Consider the following 22,427-nt stretch of genomic DNA (forward strand, 5'->3'; position numbering starts at 1 on the left):
CGATTATTACATTATCATGACAGAATATCGTGATATGATTTTTTAAATTTTCAATCAAATGACCGGCGCCCTCATGACCAGACTGGACACTCATTGCTCCCCTGGTTCTACTCGACCACCCCTTTTTTCCCCCATTGGTTGATGGAGTTGCAGGCTTTTGTTTATGTTCCCCAGCGTCAGAGATGCACCGACATGTCTGACGTCTGAAGTGATGAAAGTGTCTTTTTGATGGATGGATGGATGTAATACGAGTTGATTGACTACATATCATTGAGCTCTCTGTAAAGAACTTGGATTTTGAAACGTGTCCCCTTAAACACACTGAATACTCATAGTCAAGTCCATCAATCTTCAGCATCAATCCCATAGTAGGAGCATGAATTAGCCGTCAATGACACAGTGCTGAGTTTTACGAGATGTCAGCAGAAACAGTGTGTTCCTGCTCTTTCTGTCCTTTGTGTGCGACGATGTATTGTGTTAAGTGTTTGGGGGGGGGGGAGATGAAGCGAGGCCGGCCCAGTTATATAATCAATTATTGATCTCTGATAGAGCTCCAGGGCAGATGTATCTCTATTGAATCAGTGATGGGTTATTTTGAATGCAGGAGGCACATTTTCACGCTCTCATATGTGTAGTTTTTGTCAATGACACACACAGAAACAGGTCTGTGTGTCTGGCTGCAGAACATGAGTGAGTAAGGGCCGCCCCGCTGAGTGTTGACACGGATAATAAAGCCACATTCAGCAGGTGAGTTCAGCTGCGATCAGTCAAGCAGGCCGCACGTCCTCTCGGAAGGTCAAGGGCTGCGGCGGGACAGAGCATGACACCGTGAAATGATATGTCATACTAACGGCAACTGTGTCAGCCCGCCTGACCACCGGGGGAACACAGTTAACTTCACAGCACGATCAATCAGTTCCTGTTCATGTCCTGCTGTGTTAATGCACCGCTAACGCTCTTCCTCTCATCATTTCCAGGCACAGGTGAACGTGTCGTGATTCTCTGTGTTGTTGTTAAGTCAATGTTCTTGATGATGAACCATCAAAGTATTAACTAATGCAAGGATGACACCTTAAATATCTAAATTACCATAACCTAAATCACCAAAAAAAAAAGGATTAAACATTTGTCAGATATGCTAAATAACAAGCATCAACTTTTGCAGTTTGCTAATTGAAATATTTTAAATTGGAAGTTGAAGCTTAACTTAACTTAACTTACATTTGATAATACATTAGGTGTTTATATTGTGCAAAAGTCTTAATATTTGCTGTTTTAGCAATGCTATAATGACAATATAATGTGATTTCATGTCATTAGAGTAGAATACAAACAGAAAGTGTTGGGAATATTTCCATGCACTATTACAATAACAATCCTGACCATAAATAATGTTAATGTAATGCTTGTAGATACTGTAGGTGTAAATAAAATTAAATCAAATTAAAAAATATATAATGTAAGAGTTATAATTTTTTTGTTGCTTGTTTTATATTTGTTTGTATATTTGTTGTATATATAGCATTTCACACATGTTATGTGAGATTAAGTCATTAGAGGCTTGCCATTATGACAAACTTTAACTCAAGTCACTCCATTCTTATTTTAGAGATCACAGAATTTGATAAAATCATAAATAATCAACAGCGAAGCCAGTGCTGGACTAAGACTTTAGCACTGTAACTGTACATGGGAACTGACTGAAACTGACGTCAGTTACAGTGTGAGCACTGGTGTGTTGGGGGATGCTGCCCTCGTGTGTTACCTCTGAGAAATGCATTCTAACGCCACTGCCTCTCAGAACGATAATATCAAACCGTCAATATTAACATATCCTTGTCTCTGTTGCAGGTTATGGACACACTATCCAAACTGTCCCACACAGTAATTGCACAACAGACTGGAGTCAGGTGTGTTTCATGAAATGAAATGTCACAATGCAAATATGGAGTCAGGGACGTTTTGATCTGATATGAACATCATTCTTTTCTGTTTCTCCCGTTAAGGCCTTTTCCAACAGAGGATAGTGTTGAAGATGAAGATATTTACAACCACCTGGTGGATCTCATTGAGTATGTACCCCATCCTTTTCCATCATTTGTAACAGAGTCATGTGTTAATTTTGTGAGCTTGTGAAAAATGTGGGAGCAGGTAACATTTGCTCGCTGGGCGTTGATTGGAAATCACCCGCGTCCTCCGACGCAGCCAGCACATGTTTACTATCTGCTCTTTTCTCACTTAACCACAAGTGGTGTAGGCTTGTGGCTACATTTTTTTTTTAGCTTGTCTTCACAGTCTTGTTCCCACACACGTCTGCAAGTGTCTTGTGTTTTGAAACGGCTCATTTTCTTGTAACACAATTACCCCATTTGAACACGAGTCACCTGAACCTGATTTGACCCGATGTTTGAACATGCAGCTTTTTCTGATGCCGGTGAACTAAAACATATGATTTTTTTTTTTTTATCAAAACAATGAATAATGAATAATATTAGGGAGAATCATAACAGTCTTAATCCGCCCACGTTGCAAACAGAACTCCCGACACTGTGCCATGCAAAGCCAGATTATTAAAACTGAATCTGATTTCAAAGACTCAGCTACGAGTCTAACTACGACTTTAACTGCTTTTCACTTTTTCTTTTAATTGCATTTACTTATCAAAACATTGAACATTTATAGCTCGAAGCTTTTTCAAATGTACCTCATCTTCCCTTCATTAGCATCTCAGCCAGTTGCCTTTTCTGTGCCAATCATTGTGAGGTTGTTGTGTTATTGTGACAGATAGTACCATTCAATTTTTGTGCCATTAATCTTTATATTTTAATCGTATCTGTTGTTTTGAAGAAAAGAAAACATCAACATCACAATGATTCAACACTTTTTGGAGTCTGTTTGCAAAAGAAACCAGATTTTTGGGGGGATCTTTCGGCACCACTGTAGAATTTATCCATAATGCTGTCAAAAAAATCAAATAATTGTCTTTTGATTTGGATATTGCACTTGGTAATACAATGATGTTGGTAATTTTGCTATTAAATGTTCAGCCTTGTAGCAAATGACTGCTCCCTGCAGATGAGCACACACTCACACTGTGTGTGTCTTTGTGTGATTCTTTCATATACTGTGGTTAAGGCTGCAAGTTACGATTATTTTCTCGATTAATCTGCTTATTTTTTTCTGTGAAATGTCAGCAAATGTTTAACCCTTTCCATTACTAATGTTAAAACGTACAGTACATACAGAGGCTATAAGAATGTGCAACATAGAGTGTCTTATATCCTTTTTTTCAGCACAATATAGACAATGTGATGAAAAAGAAAAAATCATTTTCAACATTTATTTTAACACACTTGAGCAAAAAGTACTCAAAATGTTTAAAATCTTTGTGAAATTTGGAATTACGTCACCTGGCTCCAGAAAAATAGTCTATTTTGTGACTTCTGCACAATTATTGCTCGTTTCTACCACTAAAAAACACTCAACACTGACCTATAGACACACACCTCAGGATGTCCATATATGGAGTTGTGTATTATTCCCACCGCAATTTACCATGGGTGCACCTGAGGCACAGAAGTGTTAAAAACACTAATCAGTGTTTATCAAACCTGGAAATGATGATGACGTCTTTATTATTGAACATAACACTCAAACCAATTAATTGATTAACAAAATCCTGAGATATAGTAATGTTGTGTCATGTGTGCTGCTGCAGTGAGAACGGGGTGGAGGATGAGGAGGATCTGTATGACTGTGTGTACGATGATGAAGATGGAGGAGAGATCTATGAGGACCTGATGAAGACGGAAGCCCTCCCTCCTCCGGTCAGTCGTTCTCTCCCTCACTCTCTCACTCACTCACTAACTCATTCATTCACTGAATCCTTGTGTATTTTTACTCACGTTATAAATTCTTGGTTTGACCTCAAACACTGAGTCTGGGCTGTGAATCTCAAACGACATCTGGCTGAAAACTTAATGTGTTTGTGTGTGTGTGTGTGTGTGTGTGTGTGTGTGTGTAGGCGTTCCACAAGGCGGAGACTGACATTAGGAGCTGCTGTTTAACAGAGATTAGACAAACAGAGGAGAAATACACCGAGACCCTGGAGTCAATAGAAAAGGTACAGTCTGACCTGTGGGCCATGGTGGGTCATTTTCACTTATATTTACTAAAAAGTGCCATTTCCAGTGAAAAACTGCTGTTGATGTGTGAGCAACAACACTTTTATGAAGTGGCTACTTCTGCAACCTGGTTTAAATAACCCTTTAACACCTAAGCCTTAAAATGTCCATCTGGACTTTTATTTTTTTGCTTATTTTAACAATAAAAGGGCAATTTTTTCCCATTTTCCAGAATAACAATGCAATGCATGTTAAAATAGTATATTAACGAGTTAAAATAAAGAAAAACAAATGTTTTATTGAGAAAAAAACGTTGTAGTTGTACATGAACACGAAATTTGTGTGTTAAATTTGAAATTTCAACAGTATATCACACATTTAAAATAACATTTGTTTGAGTCTTTGTCTCAGTGTGCAAAAACATGTCGTGCAACTTCTCAGATTTAACAAACCAGTGGAATTTTTCCGATAGCACAAACCGTGGCGTGATTACGATAATGCAAAGTGCGCGTCGTCTTCGATACGCTCGGCGTTAAAGGGATAAATAAAAAAAAAATCGGTGAGTTGTTATCCTGCAACAACACACAGAATTACATCTGCAGGAACAATCAACAGCAGTTCATAATACATAAGTGCAGAAAGGGGGAATGAAATAAAAGTAAATTATCAACAATCAAGACTAACAGAACCTCTGCATGTTGTGAGGATCCACATTTGTTATGTAAATAAAATGATAATCAGTGATGTTAATTTTCAATTGAACAATAACAAATAGCTATATATATCCTTAGCTAATCATATATACAATTACAATTATATTCATGCTCCATTTGTAGTGGTTTAAAGGCCACATTCAATCACATTTTGTTATCATAATAGTGATCAAAGTCTAAAACTGTCCATGTATTCAATAAGTTTGTGTTAAAAATGGCAGAAATAATGAGCAGCGGAACAAATCTCCTCTCTGGGAGGGAATTTTTTTTAACTGTCAACATTAGTGCTGGGTAATGAACGATCTCTCAGCAAACTGTACCAAAAAGACCAAGATTGTGAGGAAATCCCCCTCTCCACTTATCCCCCTGCCCCCCAGCCGCAGCTACTTTCCTTCTCCCCCTTGTGCACGGTCACGTCTGGAAAAAGAGCTGGCCTGATTTCCCAGCGGAGCGTCTCACTAGATGACTTTTTATATGAAGTGGATGGCGGAGTGTAGTTTGTGCTCGCCCACTCCTCTGAGATGTGGAAGTGACTATGCAGCGGCAGTTTTCAGAGAGGAAATCATTAAATTGCAAACTCTGAAAATGAGATTATTGTCGTGACCCAGACGGTCCTCCTTGTTTTTGCTGACTGCAACTCTTTACAACTACAATATAATAACTTCTCGCAAAATGACTTTGCCACTCTCACTCCAGAGGGACGAGACTCACTCCCTTCCATTCTCTCTCTCTCTCTCTCTTCCTTGTGTAGCACTTTATGTCGCCCCTCACCATGTTTCTATCCACGGTGGAGATGGAGAGGGTGTTTGTGAACATCCCGGTAAGTTACTCTGTTACAGTGTCACCACCATCCGAGTGTGAACTGAATATGTGGAAATATGAAGTCACTGATATAAACATGTATAAAACCAGTATAAAACAATTTTTTTTTGTTCGATTTTTTTTAATAGATTTGACATAACTGACCCCACATCAGGCAAATTAACTACCTGCACATGTTGTTTTAATTATTAATCAGCTAAATGTCTTCAGAAATTGGTTTGAACACAATATTTATTAGGGCTGTCCCGACAACACTTTTTTGTGTCCAATACCGATATCAAAAACTCAATACCAATATTATTCTACATATATGTGTATATATATATATATATATGTATGTATATACATATATGGAAATATATATATATGTATGTATATACTGTAGGATTTGTTGATTGTATTGGATTTTACTGTTTTGTCTGTCCGATATAATATATCCACTGAAGCATGTTTATTTATATATATTATAAAAATGAATACAAAATTGACTCAGTCCCAACTATGTTTTTTTTAAATAATCTATAACAAAATCCTGATGTACTGTATCTCTCTTGCACACATGCTATATTTCCATGGCAAATCAATGTCATCATCAAACCTTTCTCTAAAAACAGTACAGGGGAAAAAAAAAAAGAAAAGGGTAACACAAATGTTTATCCTACTTTCTAACAGCAAAATTGACAACGTCAAGGTCGGTCGATTATTTTCCTTATTTTATAACCACTGAAACATGTTTATATTGCTCTGATGTTTCCTCCTGTTCACACTGCTTTGTCTCAGAGCTCATGCAATAACGTCGTAAAAAACACTTTGAGTGTCTTCTGTTCATTTGAATGGGATTCAGAGTAACAGACGGGTGCGGCTCAACATTATAACACTTGTTTGCACTTGTGCTTCAGGATCTGGTGAAAGTTCACAAGTGTTTGCTGCTGGAGATCCAAGACTCAGTTCACCACAGAAGTGCCCAGAACCTTTTCCAGATCTTCATCACTTTTAAAGAGAGGTACAGCACATGCGTCAGTCACTGCCACTTACACACAAACCCTTGAAGATACTTATCGAGTCAGCTGCCTGAACCAAAACCAAACACATTACTGCTGCATCAGCATCTTTAAACCTTTAACACCTAAGCCTCAAAATGTCAGTTGTTGCTTATTTTAACCATAAAAGGGCCAGAAAAAGTGCTTTTGCCCATTTTGCCCAATAACTTTCAATATCTGGCAGTTATTTACAACTTACTGCATGTCAAAATGGTGTGTTAACAATTTAAAATGAACAAAAACAAAACTTGTTTTGTTGAGGAAAAAAAACACTGTATTTGTACACAAACACCAGATTTTGCATTTAAAAGTAACATTTTGGCCACAAAATGGAAACTATGTCCAGGTGTTTTTCCAAATCTTTCCTCTCTGGTGACAAAGACGCTTTCGCCGGCTTCCTGCAACAGCACGAGTGAAATTACCGTAATAACCACGTGTTGGCTTCGACGTGCAACTTCTCAGCTTTCAGAAACCATTGTAATATTTTTCTGATAGCAAAAACCGTCGTGTGGTTATGATAATGCAAAGTGTGCTTGCGCAAATGTGTCGTCTGCGATAAGTCAAAGGCTTAAAAGGTGAACTACAAACCCGATTTTCTTTTCATGGCCTTTACCCCACTTCCATTAATGACCTTTTATTGCATATGACTCAGAACATGGTCTGGAAGCCTCTGGTCCAGAAACCTGACTGAGAACTGACTTAGAAAACTTTCAAATCCCTCAATCAAACATACTTTCATCAGTGAGCCCGCTCTCACTTTGTTTGACTTTATACTTTATTTGTCTTTATATTCAGTTTAAATCCCTGTTTTATGATGTATTGTAGCCACCATCACTAAGCTGATGTTATCTCTTATGATTAACTTTCATCTTGATGCTCTGACGCAGCACGCTGTGGCCAAAAACGCAGATTATTATTAATCTAACAAAGACCCTCGTGCTGCTTTTTCACTTGTCAATTTATGTAAATTACATTTTGACTTAGTGTGTGGTCAGAGTTATGGTTATTGTGTCTTCCACGTCAGCGACTTTGCTCTAATGTCTGCTCCAGGTTGTTGATCTACGGGAAATACTGCAGCCACGTGGAGACGGCCATCGCCACGCTGGACAACATCAGTAAAGACAGAGAGGACGTTCGCATGAAGCTCGAGGTAAACGCTCATCACAGTTTGGGATGAACACAAAATCAATTCGGATGTGGAGTCACAGTTATGCAGGGGTCAGTTTTGTCCGAATGGTTAGAGGACAGTCTCACGCTGTGGTTTAGTGCTGAGTATTGTTGCCTCACAGCGAGAAGGTCACTGGTTTGGATCCTGTATCAAGTGAGAGCTTTTCTGTGTGGAGTGTGTGCATGTGCTCTGATCAAAAACATGTAAAATTGGGAATCAGGTTAACTAACACTCTGGATCCTTTGCCTTACGTCAGCTGGGATTGACCCTCATGTGGAGGATAAAGCGTCGAGGATGAATGAATGAATGGATGAATGGTTAGAGGACACCCTCATGTGGTGGCCCTAGGCACTGCAGATGTTGACAGCCTGTTGTTCATGGCTGAACCATCATTTGCTCCTTCAGACTCATATTTTCAGGAGAATCTTGACTATATTTCACTCAGCTTTTCTTGCTTTATGTGTCTGTCTAGGAGTGTTCAAAGAGAGCCAACTACGGCAAGTTCACGCTCAGAGATCTGCTGGTGGTTCCTATGCAGCGGGTTTTGAAGTACCACCTCCTCCTGCAGGTACTGTACGCTGCCCTTGTTTTTCCATGAATCTCTAATACTTTTATATCCACATTACAGGGGGGAAAAAAAGGGCAACAAGGTGTGAAACCTTAAAAATAGAGAATCCTGACAAAACAAAACAAGATGAGCACTAGTCAAGGGGGATATTTTGAGTTCTTATCACTGAACAGCTGTACATCGGTCAAAAAACAAGATTGTTTAAATTTAAATTGTGCTAAAACAACAGAAAATCACAAGTAACACAAAGTCACTCAGGGAAAGTAGACACTTAAGAGACTCATGAGACACATAAACAGCCTTTGGTTGCACATTTTCTCAAACAATGTTTATGTGTTTACCACACTGATGTACTTTAAATAAGTATTTCCATGTTATTTTACTTGTTATTCGTGTCACAGCTGTGGTTTGACATATGAAACATTAAGTCAATAAACAGATCAAATATAATGTATGCTATAGGTACTAATACTACCCTGTAGAAAATACTAACTGTTAATACATGAATAATAGTAAGTGCATTCTGCTAGTACTCTATATACATACTCTACTACTTCAGAGGAGTATTTATTTTATGTATAACTTGTGTCACCTAAGAGTCTCAGGACTTTTCCTACCAATATCCTGTTGTGTATTGGGCTGTTTTTATTAATCTGTCACCACAAATACACACACAAGATCAAGGCTCCATCACTGACAATCACTCTCTACTGTCACTACCCCAAACCTCCACTAGGGGGGCTGTTGTCCATGTTTCATTTCATGCTCTTCAGTCTGTGCCTCTTTGTACGACTGTGGCTCTGAACTTGGCCCCTGTCATAAGTGATATCTGATCAAGACGAACAGGAAGATAGAGGAGGAGGAAAAAGAGATAAAGAAAAAAAACACAGAGCTGCTCTGAAATGACCCCGCGTCATGGTTTTGTTTATTTTAATTCTCATGTAGTTGTAGCAGCAACATTTGAGCGAAAAGTATGTCTGATTTAAATAAAGCACAACGAATATTTAATGACACAACGATGCATTCGACAAAAATGCTAAACACTGTCTTTGTAGAATGTGTTTGCTGCTCAGCATTTAAATTCCATCCGTTCAGATGTTTTACTTTGTGAACCGTTCGCTGGAAGGTTATTTCCCCAAAAAAAGGTACAGGATTTAAAGACACCCAAATAAGAACAACCTTTATATTTGAGTTTCTTTTGAAGCTAAGATGAAAAACACAAACTTACATATAAAAACGTACATATAAATACAAAAATAAGGACAAATCCCACAACTTGAAAATGTAATTTGAAGGAGGATTTCGGTGCAATGAAAGTGCATATTTGTTGTGTTCGGCCGCTTGACTTGCAGCTGAGCCTGTGTTGCATTTTTCTTTTCTTTTTTAAAAAATAAAGGTGTAATAGAACAATTTTGCTTTACATCGAATCCATGCATGTTGTCATTCTTACACGCAGTTTCTCATTTCTATTTTCATTGTGATTTCTAATCATTTTCCGCACCAAAGCAAAACAAAAACCCAAAGCGACTCTTGTTGTGTCAACATGGGCCGAGATCCCCACTGAGCAGCTGGGTAATAGTGAGCTGCACTGAATAAAGCATCTGCTGGGTTACTTTCCCACATGGTGACAGAGACAATGTGTACAACTAATGTCTTGTCACATCCTCTCGCTGCCCGACTTTCTCTCTTGTGCCGTGTCTTTCTTTTTGTCTCTCTATTGTCATCAATCTTCCTCTCTCTCTTTCTTCCTTCCACATGTTTTCCCTCCATGAGTCCATCATGTATGGTCCAAGCGATCGGCGTGACCACTCCCCTCCCCCGTATCTGTGTGGGTGTGTGTGTGGCAGTCGGGGAGAGTCTTGAAAAATAGGAGTCTGTCGTCTTTGCTAGTGATAATAATGCCCAGGTTGAGCTTGACTGACACCAGGGATTTGAACAGGGCCAAGCAGACACATATATCTCCCTCAGCAGCTGAATGTGTGTGTGTGTGTGTCGATCTTTATAAAGGACATGCATGGCATCCTTCCTCATCCTCCACGGCTGAGGTGTAGATGTCTTGTTTACACTGCAGCCAGGCATCAGTGAGCCATTTCCAATTTCAGATACAGACACACACACACACACACACACATATGTGTTTGTGCAGCTATACGTTTAAGGACTCTAAAGCAATATCCCTAACGTTAACCATAACCAATCAATGCCTAACTTTAACCATAACCCACAGAGCATTTTGGCAGTTTTTTTTCCATTACTATGTTCTAATGTACAACATAGAGTGTCTTATATCCTTTTATTAGTACTTAAAATGTTGAAAATTGGATTGAATTTGTGAAATTTGGAAATACGTCACAAAAATAAAATAAAAAGACTCTATTTTGTGAATTCCGCACAATTATCGCTACTAAAAATGTGGTATAAAATTAATCCTAACTTTGAGTCAACAACAGATAATAAGCCTGAATGTGTGAGCCATAAACACACACCCCCAGAATGTCCATATAAGGAGTTGTGCATTATTCCCACAGCAATTTACCATGGGTGCACCTGCGGCACTAAGTGTTAACCACAATTCAAATCTTAGCCGTAAACCTCCTCAGTTCTTCAGCAATGAGAGTCTGCCATTTTATGCCAGAAAAGACACACACGCACATATGCACGCACACTCACACACACACACAATTCGTTTCGCAGTCACCTTTGTTTTCATCCCGTATCTTCGAGCCAAAGCTTTCCGCTCCCACGTGTGTGGAATGTGCAGGGCAACAGAGTTTATACATTTATGTGTGTTGTTGTTGTTGTTGTTGTTGTTGTTGGTTTGTGACTCATCCTTACATACTGTGACCACCGCCTCCCTTTGAAAACCACATTTAGTGTTTTTTTTTTACTTTGACTTTCAAGTAAAAACAACAAAAACTACAGGTTTTGTGCTTCTTTCATCCGTGTCTTCTTGAAATAGCATTTATATTTGACTCATTTGCAACAGCAGATGTTTTTTAATCCTTAGAACGCAGAGCATTTACATGTAGGCTGCTCTTTTCCCATCACTATTTTAAAACGTATATGTATATATATATATAGCACAGAAGCTGTAAGAATGTGCAATATAGAGTGTCTTATATCCCTTTTTTCAGCACAACCTATAGGCAGTCAGATGATTGTTTATTTTTTTATTTTCACCCACTGAAAACACACCTGAGCAAAAGATTGGATTGCATTTGTGAAATGTGTAAATGGTCACAGTTTTTATGAACAAAAAAATAAAATAAAATAAAATAATTTTTCGACTTCTGCACAATTATCGCTACAAAAATAGGCAAATATAAAATGAATCATGACATTAACTCAACAACACATAAGAAAAAAAAAAACACATTTTGTAAAGATGTGACCTATAAACACACACACACACACATGTTGTCCATATGAAAAGTTGTGTATTATTCCCGCGACAATTTACCAAGGGTGCACCTGCGGCACAGATCCGTGCCACGTAAGGTTCAAAACATGTTGAACATTCAAATCTCCACAGACAACATGCTTCATGTTTCTGTTCTGATTCAAAGCTTTCTGGCTCAAGTTAAAGCTCCTTGTCTTGTTTACTGTAATAAAAAAAACCTGAACCTAAACAACTATCACTCAAAATCAATTTCAAAAACATCAGTCCTATCTTTTTCATCCTGGTGGTGATGGAGTAGTTTTACTGTGCAGAATAAAATGCACGTCACTATATGACAAACATGTGCATTTACAGTTTTTGTTTGGCTTGTTTCTGTCCAACAGGAACTGGTGAAACACACTCATGATTCCACGGACAAGAGCAACCTGCGGAAAGCACTGGACGCAATGAAGGTACATATCACGTAAACCCAGCATCATAATTTCTACATAATTTACAGCGACATCTTCCCAGCACAGGGGAGAGGTGTGTGTGTGCTCCTGTCAAAGTTTTTATCTGTTCCCACGGTGTCATGTTAAAGAACATTCCTCTCACTGAATCCATTTTTAATTATACATCGTACCTTAAACAATATTTAACACCATAGCAACCATCATGTTCAATCCATAAATAAAAAATCTGCCTATTTCTTTTGTCTGTCTTTTAAAATGGTTATACAGAGGCTATAAGAATGTGCAATATGGAGTTTTATGTCCTTTTTTTTATCTGATATAATAGATTATTTGATTATTGAGCAAAAAGTGCTCAGATTTCTTTTAAATCAGATTGAATTTGTGAAAATGTTTTATGAAAGTGAAAAAATGAAAGAAAAGCAGTCTATTTTGTGACTTCTGCACAATTATCACTACTCCCATTAAAAAAAAGAAGAAATAAATCCTGATTTTGACTCAACAACACATAAGAAGACAACAAAAAGAAGAAGTGACCTATAAACACAGACCCCCAGGATGTCCATATAAGGAGTTGTGTATTATTCCAAGGCTGCACCTACTGCACTGATCTGTGCCATGCAAACGCTAAGGGTTAATGGTAACTCAGTTTTAATTCAGTCACTTTTTCTCGTCCTCATCATTTCGGCTCCTGTGGTAAACCACTTGTTAGTCGAAGTGGGTGTTGCGGGTTTGTCGAGAAGACGTGTGCGTGGGTGGGGAAGTTAGAGTTACTGTGGATGTTTTGTTTTTTTTTAATATGTAAATTTGTCTCGTGACTGTGCCGCTTACTGTAAGATTTTTTAATGTGTTGTACGTTTAGTTTTGGAACCGACGCTGACCGAGACGATTCATCTCCAGGGGCTTTTCGTTGTTTTATTACTTCTGGTCAACTGAACAAATCAGTTTGCACACATCTGTAACAAAAACATTATGACCTTTGGCTTGTTTTTACAGGGCACCATATTTTTTAGTTTGAAATTTATGTGCAGTTAATTATTTACCACCGAGCCATTACTGTAACATTTGTGTTTCTCTCAGTCTCTCTGGGCGAGATTACGACTGCACAGATGAATTAATCTTTCACTGGATACGGCACTTATAAGTCACCTGAAGAACAATCCAGTTTTATTTGCATGGCTCCATCATGTCATAAGAAAGCTGCGTTTGCGAGCCTGATTCAGCAGAAAGTTTATTTTTGAAGGAGCGAGAGAAAAAAAGAAAAGCATAACTTTTTCCTCTGTCACGGCTCAGGGAAGAAATCTGCATGTGGATAGCACTTAAAGAGAACATACGCAATAAATATTATATGTAAGAATCACATGAATAATATTTAGAGTTTGTGCGGGTAAATGTGTGTTCATGCAAAATGAAAATAAATCAAGAGAAAAACACGTGTTTGTGATTTGTTTTTGCAGGATTTGGCTCAGTACGTCAACGAAGTGAAGCGAGACAACGAGACCCTGCGGGAAATAGATCAGTATCAGAAATCCATTGAAAACTTGGTAAGACACGCTGATTCTTTTTAGCTCATATTAACCTGAGGATTTGTTTGACTTTTATTCATCCTCTTTTCTCCTTTTTATTCCCTCTCTCTCTGCAGAATCAGCCTCTCAGTAACTACGGGAGACCCAAAGGAGACGGGGAGGTACGGGTGGCCTCGGTGGACAAACGAGCCAAACAGGACAGGTGGGTTGTCACGGTGACATGTGCTGGTTGACGGACTGACTTGAGGTGTTTTTGCTGTTTTAACTGAGGCTGAATTACACCATAATCCATCACATGCGTGTCACACGGCACATTTTTTGGCACATGCTTTTCGTTAAACTAGTTTTCCAGTGTTTTTTTTTTTTCTTTTTCTACCCTTTACATTAAATTAAAGTGCAGCTGCAAAAATGGTTGTGTTTGAAGTTGCACGTTAATGTCCCCATTAGGCAGAAAATGCTTGTGGTCTTTTGGTTAAGTCTCAGAGTCTTTAATTATGACCACAGTGTTTCAACAAACACTGGCCGACTCATGTATAATAAATGAGATTTATACTGTCAAGAATAATGCAGGTTTTAAGGTTAAGAGGATTCACCTCTTGTAATGTGCATTCAGTGAGAACGTGTTCTTTTTTCCTCTCTCTCGTTTGCTCTCATCGACGTTGTGTTGTTTGAACCGCAGGCACATCTTCCTCTTCGACGCCGCAGTGATCGTTTGTAAGCGGCGCGGAGACAACTACGAGATGAAAGAGGTGATCGACCTGCATCTCTTCAAGGTCACCGACAACCCCACGTCGGACAAGGAGAACCGAAAGGTCTGCACAAACACACACAGATGCAAATACCGTTTTTTGTTTAATAGCGTCACGCAAAATTCCAGGAAAAAGGAAAAAGGTGTGGGTATTGACTCACATGTAATACCTTTGTATCCTGTAATATTTGCTGACCTGCAGTACCTTCTCAGCCCACCAGGGAGCTGCAGCCCATACTTTGGGAATAACTATTGTTGGATCCATTTTGCTCATTAGTCCAGTTTCAGATGTGGCTTTCACCTCAACAGAAGATGTTGGCGCATCCTTCAGTCATGTCGCTCTCTGTTTTTGGCAGCAGCACATCTCTGTGAGCTCGCTCTTTTTTCATTTTCAAAAGCAGAGATAAAGACATTAAAGACGTTCCTCAGGCGTACAGAAAAAAAAAAAAAGCGTCAATTAATCCAAGCTGGAGTCAAAAAGAAACAAAGATGGCAGCTTTTCTTTTCTTTTTTCTCCTCTCCCTTCCTTAGATGGTTTTCTTTGTCATCTTTGCACAAAATATTAAAACACATTTCTTTCAACACTCTGTTCTGATATAATTCTGAATCGAATGAATATTCTTTGTACAGTTAAATAATTTATTTGTCGACTTCTTGCCACAGCCGAGTGGAAAGTGTGATTCAAGTCTCAAACGTTATTCTTTTAGGCTTTGATTTCTCTCTGTTGGAGCCACTTATAATCCTGACTGTGTGCCGCCAGTATTTTAAGTTTTAATTTCATGATGTACCGTCGTCACCTTTATCTAAAGCAATGCCCCCCCCCCTTCAGGCTGTGTTTGGCAGTGACTTCATAACAGGTGAAGCAGCTTTTGATGGCTCTCAACATGCTGAGTTGTGTTCTCTCGTCGCGTCCCCACTGTTTCCGTGTGCTGCGAGGAAAACGCTGTTATAAATAATATAATCTGTTTGTATGATAAAATAATAAGATGTAAAATGAAGAAACACAAAAACGAGCAGCTCAGATGATCTAATTGGCTACAATGGAAGGAAATGTTATGTTAATTACTGTCTCTAAATGACTGAGTCAGCAAAGGTAGTTGGACTCCAGACAATCCAATTAACGTGATTATTTCAGAATAATGAGCAGCTATAACAATTTATCAGAGATGCAGGTTCATAAAATTGAGTTACAATCTCCAACATGTTGCAACAGTGTAAAATTAATTACATGAAAGAAAAAACAGTAATTTTGTCTGTGCTCCATCAACCACATGTTTAAAAGCGTCTTGATCATTTTGCAGAAAGAATGTAAACAATCTTTTTCTTTTGCCGTTTTCAAAAACGACTCAAAATGCTGTAAAACAGAGGAGAAGACCTTGTTAACATTAGGTATAATAACGAAACGGAGATATAATGAACCGAGTCGGGGAGAGAAAGGGAAATAATATCCGTTTGTTTTCACTCGTGACGTTCCATTTTGCATATTTAGCGACTTCACAGTGACAAATCTAAAACCTACAAACATACTTAACGAGAATGCACAATTCTGCCGCGCAAGTGAGATCCATCCAGTATTTACTGCGGGCGGAGCGTCGGACACAGTGCACGTAAACAGACTCACAGACAACAAGAGCTGTGGATGTGCAGTGCAGCAGACTGTGTGTGGAACCATCGCTGATCCGTTTTGTTTATTCAAGTAAAAATAGGTTTTGTTTCCTCCTCTCTTTATTTTATAACACCATTTTTTTCACCCCCATGTGTGAAATCTCTAAAGACAGGACGCGGTCTTGTGATATCTAGCGTCTTTTCAGGCCGACTTTAGTTGCTTTTCAACACAAGACACTGAATGACGGCTTCAAAGAGAGCGCTGGGAATGTGACGTCATCGTTTTCCTAAAGTAGCGTATTTACTGTCTGGACGTAAAAAACAAAAAATATTGTCTTCGTGTGGACCGAACGCCTCTCCAACAAAAAAAAAAGTATGCATATTCACCTTACCCCGTTTCCGTGTGCACGGCCCCCTAAGAATCAAGTTGTATATCATAGTGAGAAATGATATCACAGGAAACAATGATTTGAGATATAATGACATTGTAAATAGCACACAGTGGTAGATTTACACCCATGTGGGCTCTTATAGTTACAGCCACCCCAATATCACTCTCCTTCACATGACACTCCTGTTTGTTTGATGACAAGTGAATAATAGAATAATCACACAGCTAATCTACATTATTCCTAAAGTCCAGGACAACACAGACTGTATATAACTGCGGGCAAAAAGCCTGTATATACAACCTGCACTGCACCACACTGCAGACAAAGTAACCAACAAAACATGTAGAGGATTTTTCAGCTGAAGAGCCAAATATTTCCCCCGGGAGATGACGAAGACTTGCCACCAACTTGTCGATAGCAACAGAGTTAAAGGAGGGAATATTGCACTCAGATCTGCCAGAGGCATGACTCCAAATGAATGGTAATGTGGAGGAGAAAAGAAATACCTGCAATCCAACAAGCTCGCCATCATTCACCCTAAACGTGATAATATTTAATGAGCAATGCCTTTAACTCTTATTGACCACGAAAAAACAAGCGCAGAGTTCAGGTAAACCGCATTTTTCGGGAAGATCGGGAGAGGAATGCGCTACGTTTTCTCGTCCGGATGTGTATATTGCCGAGGCAACCTTGGTAGAAGTAAAGGTAAACTGACTGAGACACAGACACAACACCTCATCCTTCTCCACAAATTGGTAGCTCGACAATATATATGCGATGCGGAGGCCTCCGTGTCCGCTGGGAATGGCTCTGCGGAGTTCTGCCTTCCCTTTCTCTTCTCGTTCAACAGAGAAGAAGAGCTGCTTCGCTTCCCTGACAGCACTGCGAGCGTGGCATGTATTAAGCCTCGCGAGCGGAGTGCGAGAAGTTCAAACCCACAACTAGGAGCTGTAAAAAGAGCATCTCACGCGCATCTGTTTAAGTGATAGTTTTGGGGGAAAAAAAAACAGAGGCATGTGTTGACACAGCGGCTAAGAGACTAATATTTAGCCTTTGACATGGCTGACAGAAGCTGATTACACACTCGCTCACTGCGCCGCTCTGTGCATGCTGTCTGATGTCCAGCAGTTAAATGGCACAGCTACCACGCTCATTCCCTCCTCTTCTTCATACTCTTCCTCTGTGTTCTGTCAGCTCTGCTGCTCTCCAACCCATCAGCCTTCGCGTTTACTCCCCCGAGTCATCCCTCTTTCATTCTGCATCTCTTTGTCTCCATCTGTCTCTCTCTGCATCCTCTCTCGCTCAGCTCCTGCCACCTCCTGCTCCCTTTGCCTTGCACTCAGTCGTGGTATTATTTTTTTGTTTGTTTGTTTTTTTTATCTCAAAATACGTGTGTGTTTTGTCTTTTTTTTTTTTCTGTCTCCCGTTGCAGTGGTCCTACGGATTCTACCTCACTCACAACCAGGGCCAGAACGGCTTTGAATTCTTCTTCAAGACCAAAGAGTTGAAAAAGAAGTGGCTGGAGCAGTTTGGCATGGCCATGTAAGTGTGTGTGTGTGTGTGTGCGTTCTCCGTCAGTGTGTGACAGTGTGATTACAGTGTGCGTCTCTTTTTCTGCCAAAACCATCACGGCGTAACACACGGCCCGCCTCGTTCTTCAGGTCTGGCCGGTCGATGAGTTACACTAACTTTGACATAAGATCACCTTGAAAAGTGATAAACAACACGTGTTGCCATGGCGACATTTTCTTTTGTCTTATTTATGTGCATGTAGTACTGTAGGGGTGTCAAACATAGGGTCTGTGGGCCAGAATTGGCCCACCGAAGGGTCCACTCCGGCCTGCAGGATGAATTTGTGAACATTTCTAATAATGATGTGAAATATTATATTTTTCACTTCCAGATACCTGCGACTGAATGCTTTGTGCCTTTGTAGATCCACTATGATCTGTAAAAAGTTGTAATGCACATGTGTAACCTTACATAATATTGTCAAAATTGCACTTATTTTACTTGAGAAATTTCAGGTTGTTACAATGCAATTAAAAAAAAACATACAATACATGCAAATGCACAATCAACCAACATGAAAACCAACTCCGTGCAACAATCGGGTAATAAAATCGGCTGGATGTATTAATATGTGACAATTTAAAAGAGCAAAATCCTTAAAAATAAAACACAAGCACGAGAATACAATTATTAAAAGCCAAATATATCTTTAAAACTGCAAGGTGCAGAGATTAAATGTGCAAATTGACGCGACTGCTTCACCTGAAGTGACAAATGAAACTGTTTTATTTCACAGACGGGAAAAATTAACCGATCAACCCTCGGATTCTTCACAGACACGGACACACCCGCTCCTGGATGCAGTTTAAGTGATCCGTGGAGGAGCGGGCATTTAATTGTATTTTCTGAATTGAGAAAAAAAAAAAAAGTTGGTGCCAGTTGGGCGAACAGTGGGGAGCCGTGGGTCAGACATGACTCCGTTCCTTTATCTCCAAACATGAGAAAAAGTGGAATCGCTTTAATCAGGACTACTTTACAGAAATTTGTCTCGTGAATCTGGCACCGGAGAGACTCTGGGAGTCCGTGTTCCCTCTCCGTGCACTCCGAGTTAGCTGTAGGCAAGTGGACTTGCAAGCACGGTGACTGACCTGAGCGACAGATATTAATCAAACATAACCACTGCATGGTTATGAAGTGAAGGAAGCGCCACCACATTCTAAGGCAGAGCTGGACAGCATGTGTCCCAGAAACATGAAGTGTCTCTGCGGTGCTGCCAAACTTCGGTGCATGATTACCAGTTATTCCTGTTCTGCTACAACCTTTTCTACTAACACACACCGAGCTGCAACACCTGTATGATTTTGTATTAATTATTCATTAGGTGTCACATGAAAAACTTCATCTGTCAAATTCTCTCGCGATAAGGCGAAGACAGATTATGTGCATTAACAAAAGGATAATCTGGAGTTGCACATCACTTTACAGTATTTTGGGAGATTGTTGCATACATGTAAGTAACAGAGGGGTCGAAGCGGCATAGGCTAAGGAATCCTTCCGGATTTTCAAACCTTCAGCAAGTGCAATTGTAATTACCGTGGTAACCGTTTAATGACAATCCTCGGGAGCACCACAGTGCTGAGCTCAAAGCAGGTAAAAATGTAGAAGAGAGTCTCCGAGGTGAAACACAGGTAGGCAGGCAGATGTTTCATGTAGCTGGGTCAGGACAGACTCTGGAGAGAAGATGGCTCCGCTAGCAGCAGCAGAAAAATGAGCACGGTGGAGCAGATCAGGGAAGCAGCCGGTGATGAATCTGTAGAAGCGCTGAACAGACAATTAACCAGGATCAATAAACAAGATGAGGGTGACAAACCTCTGTATTATCATGCACTACATTGATGCATAGAGCTACTACATGAAGAGCAAGATTTAAGCACAGCAGAGTGAAGGTGTGTTGATGAGTGGACCAGTTGCATGTGAACTGGTGGGAAACTGAGCTGGAAGGGCACATTAGTAGAAGCAGTCGCAGCATTAGTTTGGCTCTAAATGTGGAAATTTGATGATAGATGTTGCTGTTTCAGTCACTAGACCACCAGACCATTTCCCTTCAACTCAATACTCCACAGCGTCCTTTAGTCTGCGATGGGATCGGCTCATTGCGAAGCCACAGCACTAATAGCAAAACTTACGAATGTAAACAGATGTCAGTGAGAGTCAAACCACTGTCAAATGAGTTTGCACAATGATGCGTAAGCTCCACACGGCACCGTTTAGATCACATGTCGCATTGCTGCGCTGCACAAAGGAAGTCATTTGATTTATGTCAAGACAGATGGAAACAGGAGCTTCATTGTGTTAGTGACGTGAGATGTCTGCAAACTGGTTGGACTGAAAACACAAAGGTGCCCATGAACAGATCCACGAAAAAAACCTGATGGTTCAGCAGTTTGATGCTATTAATGATGCTATTTTGCTGCTGTTGTTGTATACACACAAACGCTCCCTCACTCAGGTCTGATAGTATTGCTTGACAGAGCTCGCTTTCCTATGAGGGACGCAACGTACGAATAGTGCCACATCATTACCGTTGATGAAGACCAAACAGAAGCATCAAAAATGACCAAAACCTATGCACTGCAGCTTTAAGCAGGTGCAATTACAGAAATGAATAAATAGAATTAAGTGGAAAACAAAGCAGCAGACTTTAACAGGGGAGTGAAGAGGAAGATCAGGAAGTCCAATTTGGGTGTGTTGTGAGACTGTGGAAACACCTGGTTTGGTTGATTAACATCAGACTGAATTAAACCGTGAAAACAGAGATGTTGTGCCGGATGATGTTGCTGCTTATGGTAACTGATCTGGGAACAGTTGTGTTTTTCTTGTGCCACCTTTACTTCCAAACCACCCACCCATTTGCTGCCTGACTAATATTCAGCAGGAAAATGAACTCCCGTGAAGGAGATGAGAGCAAAGTCAGACAAAGACTTTAAAGGAGGTCGCATTTAACATCCTCCAAATACAAGCTGTGTTTTTGGACCAAACAGAAGTCTCATCAGTGGAGGAAAAAGACAAACGGAGAGAAAACAGAGTTGTTTCTGTCTCCTACACAACACAGCAACAAATCCCGTGTCTTTCACGGTAATTAATTTCATTAGACAGTAAAAGCCGGTGTTTGTAACTTGTCATGTGTCATCACAACATTGTGAGTGAGCAGAGATCAAGGTGTTCACCAGCACTGGAGAGTTAGGATAGTAGTAGTTAAGGTTGTCAGTCAAGCATTTTTTGTCATTAGTCCTTTTTGTGTTTTTTCTTTGTCAATTTTGTGTAGCTGCATGATGTGAAGCCTGTGTTTTCTTGAGATTTAGTTTCTAAACTACATAGATTTAATTTGAAGATCCCACGGCAGTGATGTTTCGAGCTTCTTGCACGTCTTCTTCTCCTGTAGAAGAGCAGCGCTCATAGCTTGAAACATCACTGGTGTGATGTGGTCAAATAAAATCCACATAGGGAGCCTTCAGTGTGCAGACCAGCCTTTGTCTTCGTTTCTTTGGTCCAGCATGTGTTTGATCTTCCTTGTGTGGGATTAAAAGTTCACGTGAGAGGAGCAGATTCCCCTAACATATCATCTGGGACCCTTTTTCCTACGAAAAGCAGATCCTGTGTATTATTGAGTGACCCCTGATGTGGACGTGAGGACACTTGAGGCCTTTCATTCTGTCCACCTCAGCCACGTTTGTCTTCATTTCCCAGAGAAGATGCTGTAGTGTAATTATGTGAATTTTACAGCAGCACCTGTGCATATTACGCAAAAAAAAAAAACCTTATGTAACACTGTCCTCACCTCTCACACTATTGAGGTAGTATGAAACAAAGGAACAAATTCAGAATAAATGAGTCGCTGTGCTGCAGGCAAATGGGAAGATTATTTTCACCTTACTTTCTCTCACACACACACACACACATATCCATGTCCCAAGGGACCGTGAAGACCTCTTGTGTTCACTTCCAGCAGACTCTGCCCGTCTACTTGAAATTCTCTCCCTCGCACTTCAAAGAAGTGTGAGTTACTGTGATGCTGTAGTATTGTTTAGTTGCACTGTAATACAGTCTTGTGTTCAGTGTTTTTTTGCCTATAGTAAACAGTATCAGCTAGATTTTTGTAATAATTTGGTACTATTTATAGATTGATAGGTGTTTGGAAGCTGGAGCCATCCCAGCTAACAGCCTATCATACGCGCGTGTGTGCACGTATAACAACTGACACATTTTCACACGTCAGTCTCCTAAAATCGGAGTGTCTTTGGACCTTGGGAGGAAACCAGAATAAGCGGAGAACATCGCCCGCCCACATACAGAGAGAACA

General features: G+C 39.9%; 1 protein-coding gene across 2 annotated transcripts in view; it reads left to right on the top strand.

Annotated features, from left to right (window-relative positions):
• Positions 1 to 22,427, top strand: part of LOC122770797 (guanine nucleotide exchange factor VAV3) — an 85,961-nt gene that overhangs the window by 40,008 nt on the left and 23,526 nt on the right. For both annotated transcript variants that reach the window (XM_044027916.1, XM_044027925.1), the window contains exons 3-15: positions 1,852 to 1,910; positions 2,007 to 2,072; positions 3,719 to 3,827; positions 4,025 to 4,123; positions 5,589 to 5,657; positions 6,559 to 6,662; positions 7,750 to 7,849; positions 8,340 to 8,435; positions 12,219 to 12,287; positions 13,742 to 13,828; positions 13,927 to 14,012; positions 14,490 to 14,622; positions 17,988 to 18,097. In XM_044027916.1, coding sequence (XP_043883851.1) covers positions 1,852 to 1,910; positions 2,007 to 2,072; positions 3,719 to 3,827; positions 4,025 to 4,123; positions 5,589 to 5,657; positions 6,559 to 6,662; positions 7,750 to 7,849; positions 8,340 to 8,435; positions 12,219 to 12,287; positions 13,742 to 13,828; positions 13,927 to 14,012; positions 14,490 to 14,622; positions 17,988 to 18,097 — 1,187 coding nt within the window. The remainder of the gene's footprint in view (positions 1 to 1,851; positions 1,911 to 2,006; positions 2,073 to 3,718; positions 3,828 to 4,024; positions 4,124 to 5,588; positions 5,658 to 6,558; positions 6,663 to 7,749; positions 7,850 to 8,339; positions 8,436 to 12,218; positions 12,288 to 13,741; positions 13,829 to 13,926; positions 14,013 to 14,489; positions 14,623 to 17,987; positions 18,098 to 22,427) is intronic.

This window comes from Solea senegalensis, linkage group LG1 (assembly GCF_019176455.1).
Source record: "Solea senegalensis isolate Sse05_10M linkage group LG1, IFAPA_SoseM_1, whole genome shotgun sequence".
NCBI classification, from domain to species: domain Eukaryota; kingdom Metazoa; phylum Chordata; class Actinopteri; order Pleuronectiformes; family Soleidae; genus Solea; species Solea senegalensis.